This window comes from Rhinopithecus roxellana, chromosome 13 (assembly GCF_007565055.1).
Source record: "Rhinopithecus roxellana isolate Shanxi Qingling chromosome 13, ASM756505v1, whole genome shotgun sequence".
In the NCBI taxonomy this organism is placed as follows: Eukaryota; Metazoa; Chordata; class Mammalia; order Primates; family Cercopithecidae; genus Rhinopithecus; species Rhinopithecus roxellana.
This window is the reverse complement of record NC_044561.1, coordinates 117,050,362-117,067,265: the sequence shown is the minus strand read 5'-3', so window position 1 is coordinate 117,067,265 and position 16,904 is coordinate 117,050,362. Positions and strand designations below refer to the sequence as shown.

Sequence of the window (16,904 nt, the reverse complement as noted above, 5' to 3'; positions counted from 1 at the left end):
CTCCGGCCCATCCTGGTCTCCTGCTCAGCCTTAGAGGGTTCTGCCCAGCTGCCTTCACCCCTCCTCCTTGCTTACCAGTCTGACCTGCGACCCAGGCTCAGCTTGAGGCAGGGGCTTGTTAGTGGGCAGGTGAGCTACCCAAGGCAAGGGCCAGGCAAGACCCTACTGCACCAACCCATCATCCTCCTCTGCCCCCAGTCTCTGTCCACCCTTACCCCACCCCATGGCTAATAGTACTCAGAGCTTTGCAGAGATGCCCACTGGGTACAGAGATGAGAGAAACCGCTCCCAGCTCACTGGGCCCCTCTATGGAAACAGGGTCAAGGGCCCAGGCCTGGGCTGTGCAGATAAGGCTGGCCTCTGAGAATGAGCATTCAGGTCCCTATATCCCAGAAGAGGCCCATGGGCCACCAGGGAACCATGAGCAGGGCCCAGTAGAGAGGCAGAGTCCAGACCAGCACAAAGAGAAAGGCAATTTTATTCTTCCAAAAAAATGCACCAGAAGAGGGTGAGCACAGGAGCACCCTTGGCCACATCCTCCATCCTAAGCAGGGTCTGAGATGAGGCCAGGCCTGACCTGGGCTTCAGAGAAGCTGACTGGGCTCCCTGTGGCCTTGGGGAGGGAACCAGGCAGACCTGGGAGTGGGACTTTGTTGTTAGCACCAGGAGCCGCCCGCAGCTGGGCTCGGCGACAGGGCAGCGCATGGCCCTGCTGCCTCCACCTGAGAGTCTGGGGAGGGGCTGGTGGCAGAAGGCTCCCTGCAGGAGGTCACCTGAATGACTCTCAGATTCACAGACTCCCTCCGCCCTCCTCAACCCCTGTAAACATGAGAATGGGCTCGTGACACCCCTAGCACCTCAGGACAAGATGAGGGTCCGAGATGTGTGACTGGGCTTCAGGCGGCCCAGGAGCTGCCGGGCCTTCTCCTGCATGAAGAGCTGGTCCCTGGTCCCCCCGCAGGCCACCGTCTTCCAGGCACTGGACATCTGGGAGAAGGCGAGAGGGTTACCATCCAGGCAGGGACTATGTGTTCCTAACAGACCCTTGTGATCCTGGTCAGACAGGTGGAGTTATGAGCCTCCCTCCCCTAGAAGTCAGAGCTTTCTTATTCTCTCTCCACATTCCCTGTGACCCTGGACAAGTCACTTCCTGGCTGTAGGCTTCCTCAACTGTAAGCAGGAAGCTGGACAAGGAGACATGGCCATGCACTGGCCCCCCTGCCCCACTGCCGTGCAGCACCAGCCTCTCAAGGAGAAGCCACAGCCAGAAGGCGGGTGAGAAGGAGCAGTGAGATGGGTCAGCAGCCTGAGGCCAGCCCCTGCCTGAGGACAGACATGTACTAAGCAAACCAAATGCAGAATAATGATTTAGTTACAAGTAAAACCCAGGTCACAAAAGAGAGAATGGCAGAATGGGGGTGTCTCTACAGTATGTGGGGTCAGGGAAGGCTTCCCCCTGAGAAAGCAGCATTGAGACTGAGATCAGAAGAGTAAGTTAAGCAAACGTAGCTACGGGAAGTAGCAGGAAGAGCACCCAGGCAGAGGAACAGCCTATGCATAGGCCCTGAGCTAAGAAGGCGGGCACTGCAGGACCCCCAGGGATGGCCAGCACTCACAGGGGCAGGTGTCGGGAAGTGGCTTCGGGGCTTCTGGGCCACTGCTGCCTTCTCTGGCTTGGCCTGCAAGAAGCCCTGGTTGAGCAGGCTGTTGTCTTCTTTGATACCTGACAGGGTAAGGCTGGAGGAGTTTGAAGGGGCAGTTGTCGGCTGAAATCAAAACCAAGGAGTCAACATTTTGCCAGAAGGTGTGAGAGGAAAGAAAAAACCCCACAATCCCACCCCAGCACCACCACCTGGGTGCTGAGACCTGAAAGAGGATGCACGCTTTTCCAAGCCTCAGTTTCTACTTTCAGATGGGGAGTTTGCATGAGCTTAATCTTACTTTATACTTAGAAGATTAAGCAAGGAGCCAGGCGTGATGGCTCACGCCTGTAATCCCAGCACTTTGGGAGGCTGAGGCGGGCGGATCACGAGGTCAAGAATTGAGACCATCCTGGCCAACATGGTGAAACCTCATCTCTACTAAAAATACAAAAATTAGCTGGGTGTGGTGGCGTGCCCCTGTAGTCCCAGCTACTTGGGAGGCTGAGGCAGGAGAAAGGCGTGAACCTGGGACGAGACAGAGCTTGCAGTGAGCTGAGATTGCACCACTGCACTCCAGCCTGGGCGACAGAGCCAGACTGTCTCCCCAAAAAACAAACAAACAAACAAACAAACAAACAAACAAAAAAAGAATATGCAAAGAACTTAATCTTGTTCTAAAGAACTTTCTTACTTAAAAAAAAAAAATCAAGTAATCAAGTAAAGAAACATTTGTGTGCGTTTCAGAGCCTGATTCAGGTGATGAGTCTTGAGGCACAGTCAGGCGCTTCGGGGCGCACCAGCCCTGGGATGGGTGCCGTGCAGCCCCCAGGCCATAATAACATAATCGATAAATGTGGAGTATTACTGAGCATTGTCGAGTAATAACATACTCAAAAATGTTGCCTCCGTCACATCAAGCCTCAGGAACCAAAGCTGTTCCTAGTTTTCCTGGGACCAGAAACATCCACAAGCATCATAAGGATGCAGCTTCAACCCCAAGCACAGCAGAGCTGCACGAAGTCCCTCCCATGCCTTTCCAGCCTCTTTGCTCTGCTTGGCACTGTAGCCTCCTGACTTAGGCTTGGCACCCCTTTTTAGGCTTTTAACTGGGGCTCAGGGAACCTTAAAGATCCCAGAGAGCAGCGATGGTGCCAGGACTCCAACCCAGGCCCGCCTGACTCAATCTGTGCTGTTCACTCCCTGCAGTGACGCTTTTTTCTTTGCAGTAATCTGACTGCAGGTCTCCTGTCAAGGACCCCTAGCCAGGACAAGGTTTCTCTGCAAGGATGGTGAGGGCAGCAGTCTACCTGGAAGATCGGGCAACCCTTAACCTTTGTTCATGATGCCGCTGTGCCTCTCACTGCCTCCCCACTCTGAGCTAGGGCAAACCAACTCACCCCATCGTGAACAGAGGGATCAGCCACACACCATGGCTTCTGGGGACCCAGGCTCTGCACAGGCAACAACCCCCTTTCTGAGGTCGACCTGACTGTAGCACCGGGCACAGCAAGTGCACTGGCCTGGGGGCCATATAGCACCCATCCCAGGGCTGCTGTACCCAAGTGCCTGGCTGTACCTTAAGACACATCACTAGGCCAGGCACGGTGACTCACGCCTGTAATCCCAGCAGTTTGGGAGGCCAAGGCAGGCCGGTCACCTGAGGTCGGGAGTTTGAGACCAGCCTGATCAACGTGGAGAAACCCAGTCTTTACTAAAAATACAAAATTAGCCAGGTGTGGTGGTGCATGCCCGTAATCCCAGCTACTTGGGAGACTGAGGCAGGAGAACCACTTGAACTCGGGAGGCGGAGGTTGCGGTAAGCTGAGATGGCACCATTGCACTCCAGCCTGGGCAAGAAGAGCGAAACTCTCTAACTCAAAAAAAAAAAAAAAAAAGACACATCACTGACCCTTTCTGGGAAGGTGCTGGAGACTGAGATGCATGGTTTTAAAACACGTCCTAGGCCGGGCGCGGTGGCTCAAGCCTGTAATCCCAGCACTTTGGGAGGCCGAGACAGGCGGATCACGAGGTCAGGAGATCGAGACCATCCTGGCTAATGCGGTGAAACCCCGTCTCTACTAAAAAATGCAAAAAACTAGGCGGGCGACGAGGCGGGCGCCTGTAGTCCCAGCTACTCGGGAGGCTGAGACAGGAGAATGGCGTGAACCCAGGAGGCGGAGCTTGCAGTGAGCTGAGATCCGGCCACTGCACTCCAGCCTGGGCGGCAGAGCAAGACTCCGTCTCAAAAAAAAAAAAAAAAAAAAAAAAAAAAAAAAACAACCACGTCCTAGCCACGCAACTCTGCCAAACAAAACCTTCTGTGAGAGACAAGCAGAGCTGCTGAATGAAGCCAGCAGTGGGTGCCCAGACCCACCCTCCCTAATAGCCCCTCCCCGCAGAACCCAGCGTTCCAGAAGCCCAGTTGGAGAACCACTAGACTAACTCCACCTTGAGGGTCCTCTCCAAAACTCAATAGTTCCAAGGGGCAGAAGCCTTCCAAGGAGACCTCATTCTCCTGGGGGCAGATCTGGAGTGGGGTAGGGGTGGGGGAACCCTTACCAAGGAGAGAGACTTAGGCAGTGTGGACATCATCAGCTTCACATCCTCATCCACAATGTCAAGAGCCAGAGACTTCCGGACTTTCTTGATGGGGCTTCGCCGCAGCTGGGGGTTGGCAGATAGAAGGGGGTTAGGGTGGGTGTCAGGATTCCCCATGGTCAGCGACTGGATAGTCATGGCCATGGATGGTCACAAAACCAGGCCCTGCTGCAGTGCAGACTTGGAGCAAGGCCCAGCTAGCAGGAATCTGCTGTTAGAAGAATGGGGGGGGGGGGCGGTGTGCTGGGAAACTTAGGCCCCATGGCCCCATTACAGACTCTGTACCCAAGGTAGACCTGTCCTGCCAGGTGCTGCTACAGTGAGCAGGCACACAGCATGAACCTCCACCACAAAGTGACCTGCTCTCACCCCGAATGGACCAGACACAGCCCCTCAAACAGGCCCCGCAGAGAATCATCCCAGTAACACCTAAAATACCACCCACAGGCCAGTAATATGGGAACACAAATCCCTCGAGACAAGCCCCTCTTCAAATGCCTACTACAAGCAAGGAATGTCCCATCCCTAACCGTGCACCTCACAGAAGCAGGTCCAGGGTCTGCTCCGATACCAGGGAGCAGCTCTGAGAGTCACACCCCACCCTCCACCCAACAGTGCACCCAGCAGGGGCTGCCACGTCTCACAACCACCATCCCCACCAAGGAGAGGCCAGGAAGGGCCCTGGAGTCAAGGGTCCAAGTTCTCTCCACCTGCTCATGGGGTGCCAGCTCAGGCAAGTCCCGCCCAGGCTGACCGCCCACCTCCCCTCCTTACCTAACACCCTGTGTATCCCACTGTTCCCAGCTCTCCCTTGAGGAGAGCAGTCTGGGAAAAAAGAGGAGCACAAGGAGACTCAAAGGGATCACGCACTGTCATGAAAGCTAACAACACAGTGGCAGGAAGGCTGGCATAGAATGGAGGCTTGGGACAGTCCCTTCCGTGCCCCCCTGCCCAGGAGTCACTGCAGACTCCACCTCACCTGAACCCATTCCCCGCACCCCCAGCTCATGCAGCCTGACACTCAGCCCAGCGCTGCCTGGTCTGGCTGGCTCGTCCCGACCACCCTGCCTCCATTCGAAGGATTCCCTTGGAACCTCCCTTTCTGCGGCCCTTGGTACCCTGTGAATTTAGTCATGGCGTGTCTGTCTAGCATCTGTCTCTGCCCCCTGAACACTAAGGGGAGATCTAGTATGGGTCTTAATCGCTGCTCCATCCACCACATCCAGCCCAGCCCCACTTGAGCAGGGTCCGAACACAGTGTTGGATAAGTGAATCCTTCAAAGGGGAGCAGGGGAGGGTCCCAGAGACACTGTCCTTATCTTGTCAGTTTCCTTGACAACCACCGTGAGAAAGGGGGCAAAGGGGACATGCTGCACCCCCATTCTCCCCAGCGCCTCACTTTCTACAATCTGTCCCCGGATGCCTTCCCCATGCTATGGCTCCAACTCCCCCTGCCCAGGCTCTCCCACCCCCACCCCACTCACCCCGGGCTTCCTCTTCTGCTTCTCAGGCCTGACGTCATCCTCGATGATGAGTTCGATGCCAGCCTCAGAGCGCAGCACCTCCTTCAAGTCCTCCTCCAAGTGCGGGGTCTGCGGCTGTGGGTAGGTGCAGGGCAGCCCATGTGAGGTAACACACTTGGGCTGTCTGTGTGTGGGACAGTGGGGCCAACCCAGCTGCAACTGGGCTGTCCTGGGTAAGGCAGGAAGAAGGCCTGACGCCAGGATGCAGATCTCACACGCACCATTCACAACCACTAACTGCTGCCTTGGACAAGCAGCTGATGACCTTGATTCCCGGGGGCCTGCCACGGCTGGGAGCAGCCCAGAGACACAGTAACCCTCACACAGCCCTGTGCAATAACTGTCATCTTACGCAGGTAGAAACAGAGGCTCAGAGATCAAGAGCCTGGCACATAGTCACACAGCTGCTGAATTAGGACCCGGACAGCTCAAAGCCCAGGCTCACTCAACCCTTTGTTCCACACTAATGGGGGCTCTCAAATCCATTTCCTTCTCTCAGGCTTGGGGGTTCCAAGGACCTCTCCAGCTTCAGGCAACAGAGAACAGGGGAGGGAGAGTGCTACTAAGAGTGAAAGGTGTGAAGCACAGCAACTCCTCAGAAGTCACCCGAAAAGCCCCTGCAAACTTTAACTGCAGCTGCCAAGGTCATGAGATTTGCCCTCACACCTGTTTGGAGAGCACGCAGATACTTTAGTAGAGGAGCTGAATCTCCACTGCAACAGGAAAGGAGCACTAACTGTGCCTCACCTCGGCCCATGCAGCATGGTCAGTGGAAAGTCTGCTTGACTCAGAATCAGTTCCATGGCAGGCTCAGGGGAGCCTCAGCCCCCAGCCACCCTTGGGCTTCATAGGAGGCTCCACGCAGTGGAGAGAGAGGGCAGAGGGACCAACTGCAGACCTTGTTCACAGTCCATTGCCTCCACAACCCTCCACCGATTTCTAAAACACCTGTGTGTTTCAGAAAGCCCAAGGTGCCAACTCCTGTTTTCACAGAGAAAACACAACCATCCCATCAAGTGGGAAGAGTAGGGGAGAAGTGCAGCCTGCATACTGTGGGAAAGACGTCCCTGGGGCTTTCCAGTGCTCTGTAGAGAACTGGGAGTTGGTCAGAAGACAGGCCAGAGCAGCAATTTGCCACTTCTCTGAACGAGGCACAGTGCTTATCTTTGCCTGAAAGTGTTTGAGTTATTTGTATTTCACATCAGTCTCCCCCATCCTGAGGCTGAGTGTCACAGGATACCACCATGTCTCCAGCACCAGCCAGAGCCTGCTTGCACACTCAGGTGCTCAGGAGCAGTCGGAGGAAGTGACAAGGAGCAGCCTCAGCTTCCCCACTTATACTATCAGGATCTCTGCATCTTCTCAGGAGGAAGAATCAAGGGAGACCTCAGAGGGAAGGGTCCTGTGGACTGAACATGGTTGGATGAACCCAAGGGATCCCACTGTGCAGAGATCCACGGCAGTGACCACACCACGTACCAGGGGCTTCAGGGGTCCGTACTTCTCCAGGGCATTCTTGAACGGGGTTGGTGTGTGGGGAGTGTTGTCCATGGAGTACTTCTGATCTGGGGTTACAAACCTGCCAGGGGCCAGAGCAGGGGAATCAATGACAGGACAGGGGCCGACGCCAGGCACTCTGCTGCCCTGGCTCCACCTCCCCCCAGTGTGACCTTTGGCCCAGCAAAGGTTCTCTTCCCATCCCTCTCCCCACCCTGCAGGTCAAAGTCAGGGGCTCAGGGGAAACACAAGGAAGAAGGGAGTCTAAGAGGGGCCAGGAGCTCCAGACGGGTGGCAGATAGCTGAGAATACTGCTCAGTCACGGTCCAGACTTGGGACTTTCCAGAAAACAAGGCAGCCCATGGCCACACTTCAGGAACAGTGAGAGGGGCACGGAGCAAGGTGGGAACCCAGGAAGATCCCATCCTGCCCAGCTCTCCCTGGAGAGGCTGTGTGAGAAGGATGGCAGCAGCACACTAGGGAAAGGAGGGGGGAGAGGTGAGGCCAGCATCTTCCCAGGTCTCCCGAGAGTTCACCAAGGTGATGGACATGCGGAGGAAACCCTTCAGCAGAGCACAGAAAAAACCCAGGATGGTCTGGTCCAGAAGCAGAACTGTAAGATTCTTCTATCAGATGTGGACCCACCATGGGTGATTTCCGCCTGCCCCTGGAGCAGGGGGACAGAAGAGGCACCTCACGCCCCAGAGCACCAGGGCTGGCGATATGCGGCAGGGCCAGGCTGGGTGTGGGCAAATGTCAGCTCTGAAGGAAGCTACCAGGTTCCACAAACATGAGCCCTTGTGCTAGTATGTGACCTTAGTCACCTGGAGATGCCACCATGGCTAACTCTCATGGCATAACCAAGGCACTTAGAGGATGAGAGAAAAGCCCAGGTAGCCAGGGACTCAGGTAATGAGGCCAACTCCTAGAGACAGCAGCCTGGGGTCTGGACACCTCCGCTTCCCGCAACTGGCCAGCCACTCCATGGGGGGATAAAAAAACTAGTACAAGTGCAGACCATTCTTTTCTTCCTTCCTCAGGACCTAGAGATCAGGCAGGGATCCAGTCTCTTCCCAAACCCTTGTTATCCCCCATCTGGGACACACAGAGATCCCCCTCTGTAAGGAAGAGCGAAGACAGGTAAGCACAGGTCAAATGTACACATCTTACAGTTCAAACCACAGCTCACAGGGGTGAATCTGAGCCACTCAAGCATCTCCATGGGACAACGAAGTCTCTGAGGAACATGAGAAAGTTCCAGAACCCCTCTAATTCGTGGCATCAACAAGGACTAAGAGCCTACACATGGCCAAAAGCGGTGGTTGACACCTGTAATCCTAACACTCTGGGATTAGTGTTAGGCTAACAGGAGAGGACCACTTGAGGCCAGGAGTTCAAGAACAGCCTGGGTAACACAGAGAGACTCCATCTCTACTAAAAATAAAAAAATCAGCCAGTCACGGTGGTGCTTGTAGTCCCAACTACTCCAGAGACTATGGGAGGAGGGCCACTCAAGCCCAGAATTCGAGGCTACAGTGAGCCATGATTACACCACTGCACTCCAGCCTGGGTGACTAAGAGAGACCTTCTCTCGGAAAAATGAAAAAAAAAAAAAAAAAAAAAAGTATATATACACACATTAGAAAACTCAGGGAGACGCCGGGCCTGGTGACTCACCCCTATAATGCCAGCATTTTAGGAGGCTGAGGCGGAAGGATTGCTTGAGTCCCAGAGTTCAAGACTAGCCTGGGCAACACAGTGAGACCCTGTCTCTCCAAAAAACAAGAAAATTAGCCAGGCATGGTGGTGCATACCTGTGGTCTCCGCTAGTCAGGAGGCTGAGGTGGGAGGATCGCTTGAGCCTGGAAGGTAGAAGCTACAGTGGGCCATGATCAGACCACTGCATTCAACCTTGGGGACAGAGCAAGACTATCTCAAAAAGAAACCTCAGGGAGGCTGACTTGAAAAGGGAATTCAAAAGATTGCTTGGAGATAAAAAATGCAGCTCTGTACGTCAGAGAACTCAGCAAGTTGGAAACCACAGACAACCAAACTGGTGAATCAGAAAACAATCCCATCATGTTCTCGGCAGATTAAGGATATGGCTCAAGATGACGAAGAGGAGTATGAAGATGAAAAAGACAGATCAATCCAGCCTATATAGGAAGGAATTCGTAAGGTAGGAGAAGGGGCAGACAGGAAAAGAAAAACTAAAGAAATAAACACTTCCTCAGCTCAAGGTTTGAATCTTTAGTCTGATATGAAAGCCAGGGAGGAAAAAAATAGAGAAATAACCACACCACCATACAGCCTGGCAAATCTGAGGGATAACTAAAGAGACTCTCTACAAAGGAATAACAGCTGGATTACAGCTCACTCCTATAATACCAGCACTTTGGGAGGCCAAGGCAGGCCATTTGAGTCAGGAGTTAGAGACCAGCCTGGCCAACATGGTGAAACCCCATCTCTACAAAAAAAATAGAAAAATTAGCAAAAACTATAAAAATTAGAATTCATCACCAGCAGGCCCACACTACATGGTTAAAGGATGGCCTTCAGAAGAAACAAGATGGACATACGGATCTAAAGAGGAATGAACACTGGAGATGCTTCTTCCTATAGAAAAAAGGAGTTGGAGGGAGGCAGCAAATGAGGCCACGTGGTAAGAAAGGAAGGGAGAGAGAGAAGTATCAATGCCTTTTGTAGTGACAGCATCTCTGTTTAAGGGCTTAGATCCAAAGTCCAGGATTCTGGTTTGAATGGACAATCATTCATCACGAAACCTATCTAAGTCACACTTCAGATCAACTCTTTAGAGACGGATTTCTTTTTTTTCTTTAAAAAAAAACTAGAAAGAGGGTCACGCTCTGTCATCTAGGCTGGAGTGCAGTAGTCAACCATAGCTCACTGCAGCTTCAAACTCCTGGGCTCAAGCAATCCTCCCACTACAGCCTCCTGAGTAGCTGGGACTACAGGCACATGCCACCATGTCCAGCTAAACAAAAAAAATTTTTTGGTTGGGAGCGGTGGCTCACACATGTAATCCCAGCACTTTGGGAAGCCGAGGTGGGTGGATCACAAAGTCAGGAGTTTGAGACCAGCCTGACCAACATGGTGAAACCCCGTTTCTACTAAAAATACAAAAATTAGCCAGGTGTGGTGGCTCACGCCTGTAATCCCAGCTACTCAGGAGGCTGAGGCAGGAGAACCACTTGAACCTGGGAGGCGGAGGTTGCAGTGAGCTGAGATTGCGCCACTGCCCTCCAGCCTGGGTGACAAAGCAAGACTCCATCTCAAAAATAAATAAATAAAAATTTTCTTTTTCTTTTTTTTGGATAGACAGTGTCTCCCTATATTGCCCAGACTGGTCTTAAACCCCTAGTCTCAAGTGATCCTCCCACCTCGGCCTCCCAAGTGCTGGGATTACAAGTGTGAGCCACTGAGCCGGACTTTGGAGAATGATTTCTGACTAAGGGAGTCACAAATCTTTTCCTGAAATTGATATCATTATCAGGGCTAAAATTCCTGAGCTGACTTCTGAATCACAAAATAATGATTTCCTCCTCCAGCTAATGTATCAAGCAGAGGAATAGTTAAGCAACTCTCTCTACCTGGAATTTAGAATCATGATGACTCGAGGAAGTAAACTTACTGTAAAAGCACTTCCTTTTATAAAAGCAGGCTGGCGAGCAACCTGCACAGGCTTCCAGACAGAAAACGCTGTGCTCCGTAAGCTCAGAGGACAGGAATGCAGCCTCCAGTCCTGATGGAGGGACTAGGGCACTTCTGCCTTGCACATAAGGCTGCTCAAACACAGAGAATTTGCACTTGAAACCTTAGGAAGGGGAAGAGATTATGTTTTTCAGGCTAATATGGACTCTGTCCGTTCCTGAGACAGAAAATTATCAAATGAGGGGCAGGTGCAGTAGCTCACGCCTATAATCCCAGAGTTTCAGGAGGCTGTGGCAGTATCACTTTAAGGCCAGTTCAAGACCAGCCCAGATAAAGTAGCAAGACCTCACCTCTTAAAAAATTTTATTAGATGAGCATGGTGGCATGCACCTAGAGTCCCAGCTACTCAGGAGGCTGAGGCAGGAGGATCACAAAAAAGGAAACTATCAAATTAAAAAATAACAAATGAGGAAAAGCACAGGTGGAGCCCCAGACTATACTGACAAAAATGATAAATCGTGGTGGCCAGAAAGGAGAGGGCTTTCTTCAAACAGTCTCCGGTGTTATTCCAAGGGTGTCCCCTCCCACTGTTCCACCAGCTTGAGTGGTCCTCAAGCCCATGGTCTCGCGTTGCTGAAGGAGAGGACGGTGAAGGTGGGGGGCATTACAGCACTCACGCAGCATGTTTCTGGTGCAGGGGTGTCTTGTCCCGGTGCAGTGGTGTGGTGACCACCACCTTCTGGCTACACACTGGGGTGGATGTCAGCGAGGGGCTCTCCAGCTCCAATGCGTCCTGTTTGTTCCAGAAGTTCAGAAACTGCCGAAGAAGAGAGAGGGAATAAGACAAAATGATCACCTGCATGTGGATTCCTAAGACCTCAGGGGGTCATGGGTAGAGATCCTTGAGCTCCTCCCCCAAAACGTCTGCTCTCTGATACTGAGGTCCCCTCCTGACCATCAGACACCAGAGAACAAGGACTGGGACAGATCGATACCAGGAGCCCACCAAGCAGGTTCACACAGGCCTCTGGGGTTCTGTTACCCTAATCCTAGCTTTTGCCATCTCTACTCGAGTGCCACGACGCAGTTAAGGCACAGGAAGCCAACTGTGGGAGAGCGGCTCCCTCTCAGAAGAAATAAAACTAGCTCTGAACTGACCTGTGAAGGCACAAGGCACGTGACAGTTGTAGTGATCCTGGTGGTGGGGGGTTATCATTTAGAAGGCACCTTCTCTTGCCAGTGCTAAGCACTTCACACAAATAATTTAGTTCCCACAAATCCTGAGACATAGGCACTATTACTATCTCCCTTTTACAGGTAAGAGAACCAAAGCTTAGAGAAGTTTTGAGTCTTGCACTGAATGCTAGAGGTGAGACTCAAATCCAGACCTAAGTCAGCATCCATTCTTTGAAGCACCACCCTCTCTTCCCTCCCTGCCCTGAAGATGCTGTAATAGAGAGCTATCTGCAACCCTCAGGGTCACCACTCTAAATGGGGTCTCTGGCGTAGGGCGTCCACCATGCCCCATCATCCTGAGCTGCCCACATAGTAGCTCAGGGACCCGCTGCCTTCCTTCTCCAGCCAGCAGCCCTCACTTGCAGCATGTTACAGGCTGACCTGTGTCTCCCTCAAATTTACATCCTCAAGTCCCAACTCTCAGCACCTCAGAATGGGACTGTATTAATACTTGGAGATAAGGCCTTTAAAGTGGTTAGTTAGGCCAGGCGCGGTGGCTCACGCCTGTAATCCCAGCACTGTGGGAGGCAGAGGCGGGTGGATCACCTGAGGTCAGGCATTCGAGACCAGCCTGGCCAACATGGTGAAACTCCGACTCTACTAAAAATACAAAAATTAGCCAGGCATGGTGGTGGGCCCCTGTAATCCCAGCTACTCGAGAGGCTGAAGCAGGAGAATTGCTTGAACCCAAGAGGCAAAGGTTGCAGTGAGCTGAGACTGCACTACTGCACCCTGGACAACAGAGCAAGACTCCATCTCAAATAAATAAATAAATAAATAAATAAATAAATAAATAAATAAATAAAGTGGTAAGTTATAGTCTGGTCAACACGGTGAAACTCCATGGTGGCGGGCACCTGTAATCCCAGCTACTCGGGAGGCTGAGGTGGGAGAACTGTTTGAACCTGGGAGGTGCAGGCTGCAATGAGCTGAGATCATGCCACTGCACTCCAGCCTGAACAACAGAGCAAGACTACATCTCAAAAAATAAAAATAAAAAACAAAGTGGTAAGTTAAAATAAAATCATTAGAGGCTGGGCACAGTGGCTCAGGCCTGTAATCCCAGCACTTTGGGAGGCCAAGGTGGGTGGATCACTTGAAGTCAGGAGTTCGAGACCAGTCTGGCCAACATGGTCAAACCCCACTTCTACTAAAACAACAACAACAAAAAATAGCTGGGCATGGTGGCTCATGCCTGTAATCCCAGCTACTCAGGAGCCTGAGGCAGGAAAATTGCTTGAACCTGGGAGGTGGAGGTTGCAGTGAGCTGTGATCACGCCACTGCATTCCAGCCTCTGGCCTGGACAACAGAACAAGACTCCATCTCAAAAAATAAAAATAAAGAAATAAAGTCATTAGAGTGGGCCTTAATCCAATAACTGGTATCCTTATAAGATTATAAAATAAGAGGTTTTAAAAGAAAAAATAATAGATTAGGAGACAGGCGACCACATGAAGACACAGGAGGAGCCAGCATCTACAAGCCAAGGAGAGAGGCCTCAGAAGAAACCAATGATGCTCAATTTCTGTTGTCGAATCCACCGAATCTGTGGTACTCTGTTAAGCAGCCGGAGCAAACCAACATGGGGTCTCTCTCAAAATGCCACTAGCCATCCTGACCCATGATGACACGGTCGCCTCACTGGGCCACCTCAGGCCCTCGCTCTCACCCACAGCCTCACGGGAAGAACAGACCTAATGACAGCCAAAGCCCGAGGTTATACCTAGGCCCATCAAGGCCCTGCGCCACCCCCCACCACTCCACACATCCTCTCTGCCCTTCCTTTTCTGTACCTTTGGTCAAGGTGCTCAAGGAGAACCAGCCCAGATACCTCTCTGCAGAAGGCCAGGTGCCCCCCATGACCTCTGTCTCGGAGAGACCCTGGCATCCATCCCGGCTCCCGAAGCTCTGTGTGTTACTAAAAGGGCACTCAGGGGCAACACCCAGGACAGTGAGTTCTCAGTGACTTCACAATTGCTATCACATGGCACTTCCCACACTCTATTCTGGTTCATTACAAGCTCATCCCCAGCAATGGCTATCCCAGCTCTTCCCAGCACGGGGCAGGGCCAGTCAGTGCTGGGGACAACCCATCATCTTCATCTTTGCTCCCCAGTGCTGGCAAGTCTGCTACGAAATAGCACAAATGGAATGAACAAACACGACAGTTCTCTTCCTCTCCTTCATTACCCAGCTACCAGCATCCTCCTTCTCCTCCTGGCAGTCTTTCTGGACTCGCCCAGACTAGATACACATATGCAGCACCATAAGCCTTCTCCTTCATCCTGATTATCACATTTTCTGGATCCTTTTCAGTTAACTGGTCTTCCTACCAGAGCGTAAGCTGCATGAGGACAGAGCCAGGTCTGGTTTTGCTCACCTTTGCCCCAGCACTGAACACTAGGTGTCTATACCAACCCAGTAAGCTGCCACAGTGGGGTCCACGCACCTGGGAGGGTGAGAAGGGCAGGGTCTTAACAGGTGTGCTCTTGGGCGTGAGGCTGTTACAGGAATCCAGGAAGGACAGACTGGTGCTATTCTCAGTGACAGGGGACAGGGCCACACGCCTCTTCCTCTGCCGCTTGAGCACTGAGGGCGGCGTGCCTACGCCAGAGCCCCCAACTTCAGTGCTGGGGGAAATGGGGATCAGCTCCCCCCGGCTGCTCCGGCTCAGGTCTGAGATGGTGTGGCCATCCAGGCGGTACTCGGTCACGCTGGGCACCGGGGCAGCAGGCTGGCGGGGTGGCAGGACCTGCTGCTGCTGTGATGCTTGCAGCTGCACTAGGCTGTTGTTGATACTGTCCTCTGCAGATGGCTCCTCAGGGAGGTCAAATTTACTCAGGTCACACCAAGCATCGGGGTCCTGCCCAGGGAGAGAAGTTAGGAATTGCAATTACTATGCTCTTAATACAAGAGGACTTGTTCATTAAAGGAAATATGTAAGTGTCAAGTACGATCCCACAGCCCAGGATCAATCATTAATATTTCATGCATTTCCGGCCGGGCGTGGTGGCTCAAGCCTGTAATCCCAGCACTTTGGGAGGTCGAGACGGGTGGATCGCGAGGTCAGGAGATCGAGACCAACCTAGCTAACACGGCGAAACCCCGTCTCTACTAAAAAATACAAAAAACTAGCCGGGCGAGTTGGCGGGCGCCTGTAGTCCCAGCTACTTGGGAGGCTGAGGCAGGAGAATGGCGTAAACCCGGGAGGCGGAGCTTGCAGTGAGCTGAGATCCGGCCACTGCACTCCAGCCTGGGTGACAGAGCGAGACTCCGTCTCAAAACAAAAAAAAAAAACAAAAACAAACAAACAAAAAAAATTTCATGCATTTCCTCAAAGTTTTCTATGACTATACATCTATATTTTCATAGATTCTTTTTTCCTTTAAAGAGACAGGGTCTCACTCTGTTGCCTACGCTGGAGTATAGTAGCACAATCACAGCTCACTGCAGGCTTAAACTCCTGGGTTCAAGTGATCCTCCCACCTCAGCCTCCCAAGTAGCTGGGACTACAGGCATGTACCACCATTCTTGGCTCATTTTTTATCTTTCTTTTTTTTTGAGACAGAGTCTCACTCTGTTGCCCAGGCTGTGGTGCAGTGGTGCAATCTCGGCTTCCTGCAACCTTTGCCTCGGCCTCCTGAGTAGCTGGGACTACTGGCATGTGCCATCACGCCCAGCTAATTTTTGTACTTTTAGTAGAGACAGGGTTTCACCATATTAGCCAGGCTGGTCTCGAACTCCTGACCTCAGGTGATCTGACAGTCCCAGCCTCCCCAAGTGCTGAGATGACAGGTGTGAGCCACTGCACCCAGTTTCAGCTAATTTTTTAAAAGATTTTTTTACAGAGACTGTGTTTCGCTATGTTCCCCAGGCTGGTCTCAAATTCCTGGGCTCATATGATCCTCTCACCTCAGCCTCCCAAAGTGCTAGGATTATAGGCATGAACCACACAGTACCCAGCCTGCAGATATTTTATAGAACAAAATATAGAGCAGTGAATGGGATGTCACTCATCATTGATGCCTCCTTGGGGCAGCTCACAAAAGTTGTTTCCAATCCCCACAATTCTGCTAGGGAAGCATTACTTTCCCTTTCACACCAAGGAAGCTGAGCTAAGGGGATTTGATTTGGTCTTCCCGAAGTTACTCAGCTTCTAGAACAAGCCTGTGAGTCACTACAGGTTTTCCCTCCTTTACCCAGTAAATCACAGCACAAACCAAAAGACTTCCAGTCTTTGGGCTCTGGCCTCTGAGGGGACCCAGATGCTAATGCCAAGTTCTGGTTCCCAGGACTTGCAGGAACCTGGGGCAATTCACTCCTAAGGATGGAGGCCAGCTGGGGGCAGGACCGACCTCAGGCCCACACCCCAACCTCAGGGAGGCCCCAGCACTGACAGTGTCTGGTAGACCAGAAGTACATCCTACAAGGACCACTCAAGTGGACAGAGCAAAGGAGGGAAGAAAGGATTTCCACATATGCAGTAACTCCCCCAACAGGTGCTGAAGGTGCTGAAGGTGTGGAAAGAGCCTGAGCTCTGAGTCAGATGGACAGCAGGGCCTGACTCCTGTTCCTGGAGGTCACCAGCTATGTGAAACTGGCCAAGTCTCTCCTAACCTCTCTGAGTGTGGGGTGCTCTTACTGTTGATGAGTCCACCACCCACCTCACAGGTTGTTAAAGACCAACTAAAGCTGGGCGCGGTGGCTCATGCCTGTAATCCCAGCACTTTGGGA

General features: G+C 52.3%; 1 protein-coding gene across 2 annotated transcripts in view; it reads right to left on the bottom strand.

Annotated features, from left to right (window-relative positions):
- Window positions 1-459: 459 nt before the first annotated feature.
- The window catches only part of MYBL2 (MYB proto-oncogene like 2), a 52,291-nt gene continuing 35,846 nt past the window's right edge, over window positions 460-16,904 (bottom strand). Inside the window, exons 8-14 of one of the 2 annotated variants that reach the window (XM_030915540.1) lie at window positions 14,620-15,033; window positions 11,611-11,750; window positions 7,244-7,343; window positions 5,726-5,839; window positions 4,203-4,307; window positions 1,617-1,766; window positions 460-987 (exon numbers count right to left, since the gene is read on the bottom strand). In XM_030915540.1, the coding sequence (XP_030771400.1) occupies window positions 859-987; window positions 1,617-1,766; window positions 4,203-4,307; window positions 5,726-5,839; window positions 7,244-7,343; window positions 11,611-11,750; window positions 14,620-15,033 (1,152 nt within the window). In that variant the 3' untranslated portion in view covers window positions 460-858. The remainder of the gene's footprint in view (window positions 988-1,616; window positions 1,767-4,202; window positions 4,308-5,725; window positions 5,840-7,243; window positions 7,344-11,610; window positions 11,751-14,619; window positions 15,034-16,904) is intronic. The other variant, XM_030915541.1, reaches the window with a different exon arrangement.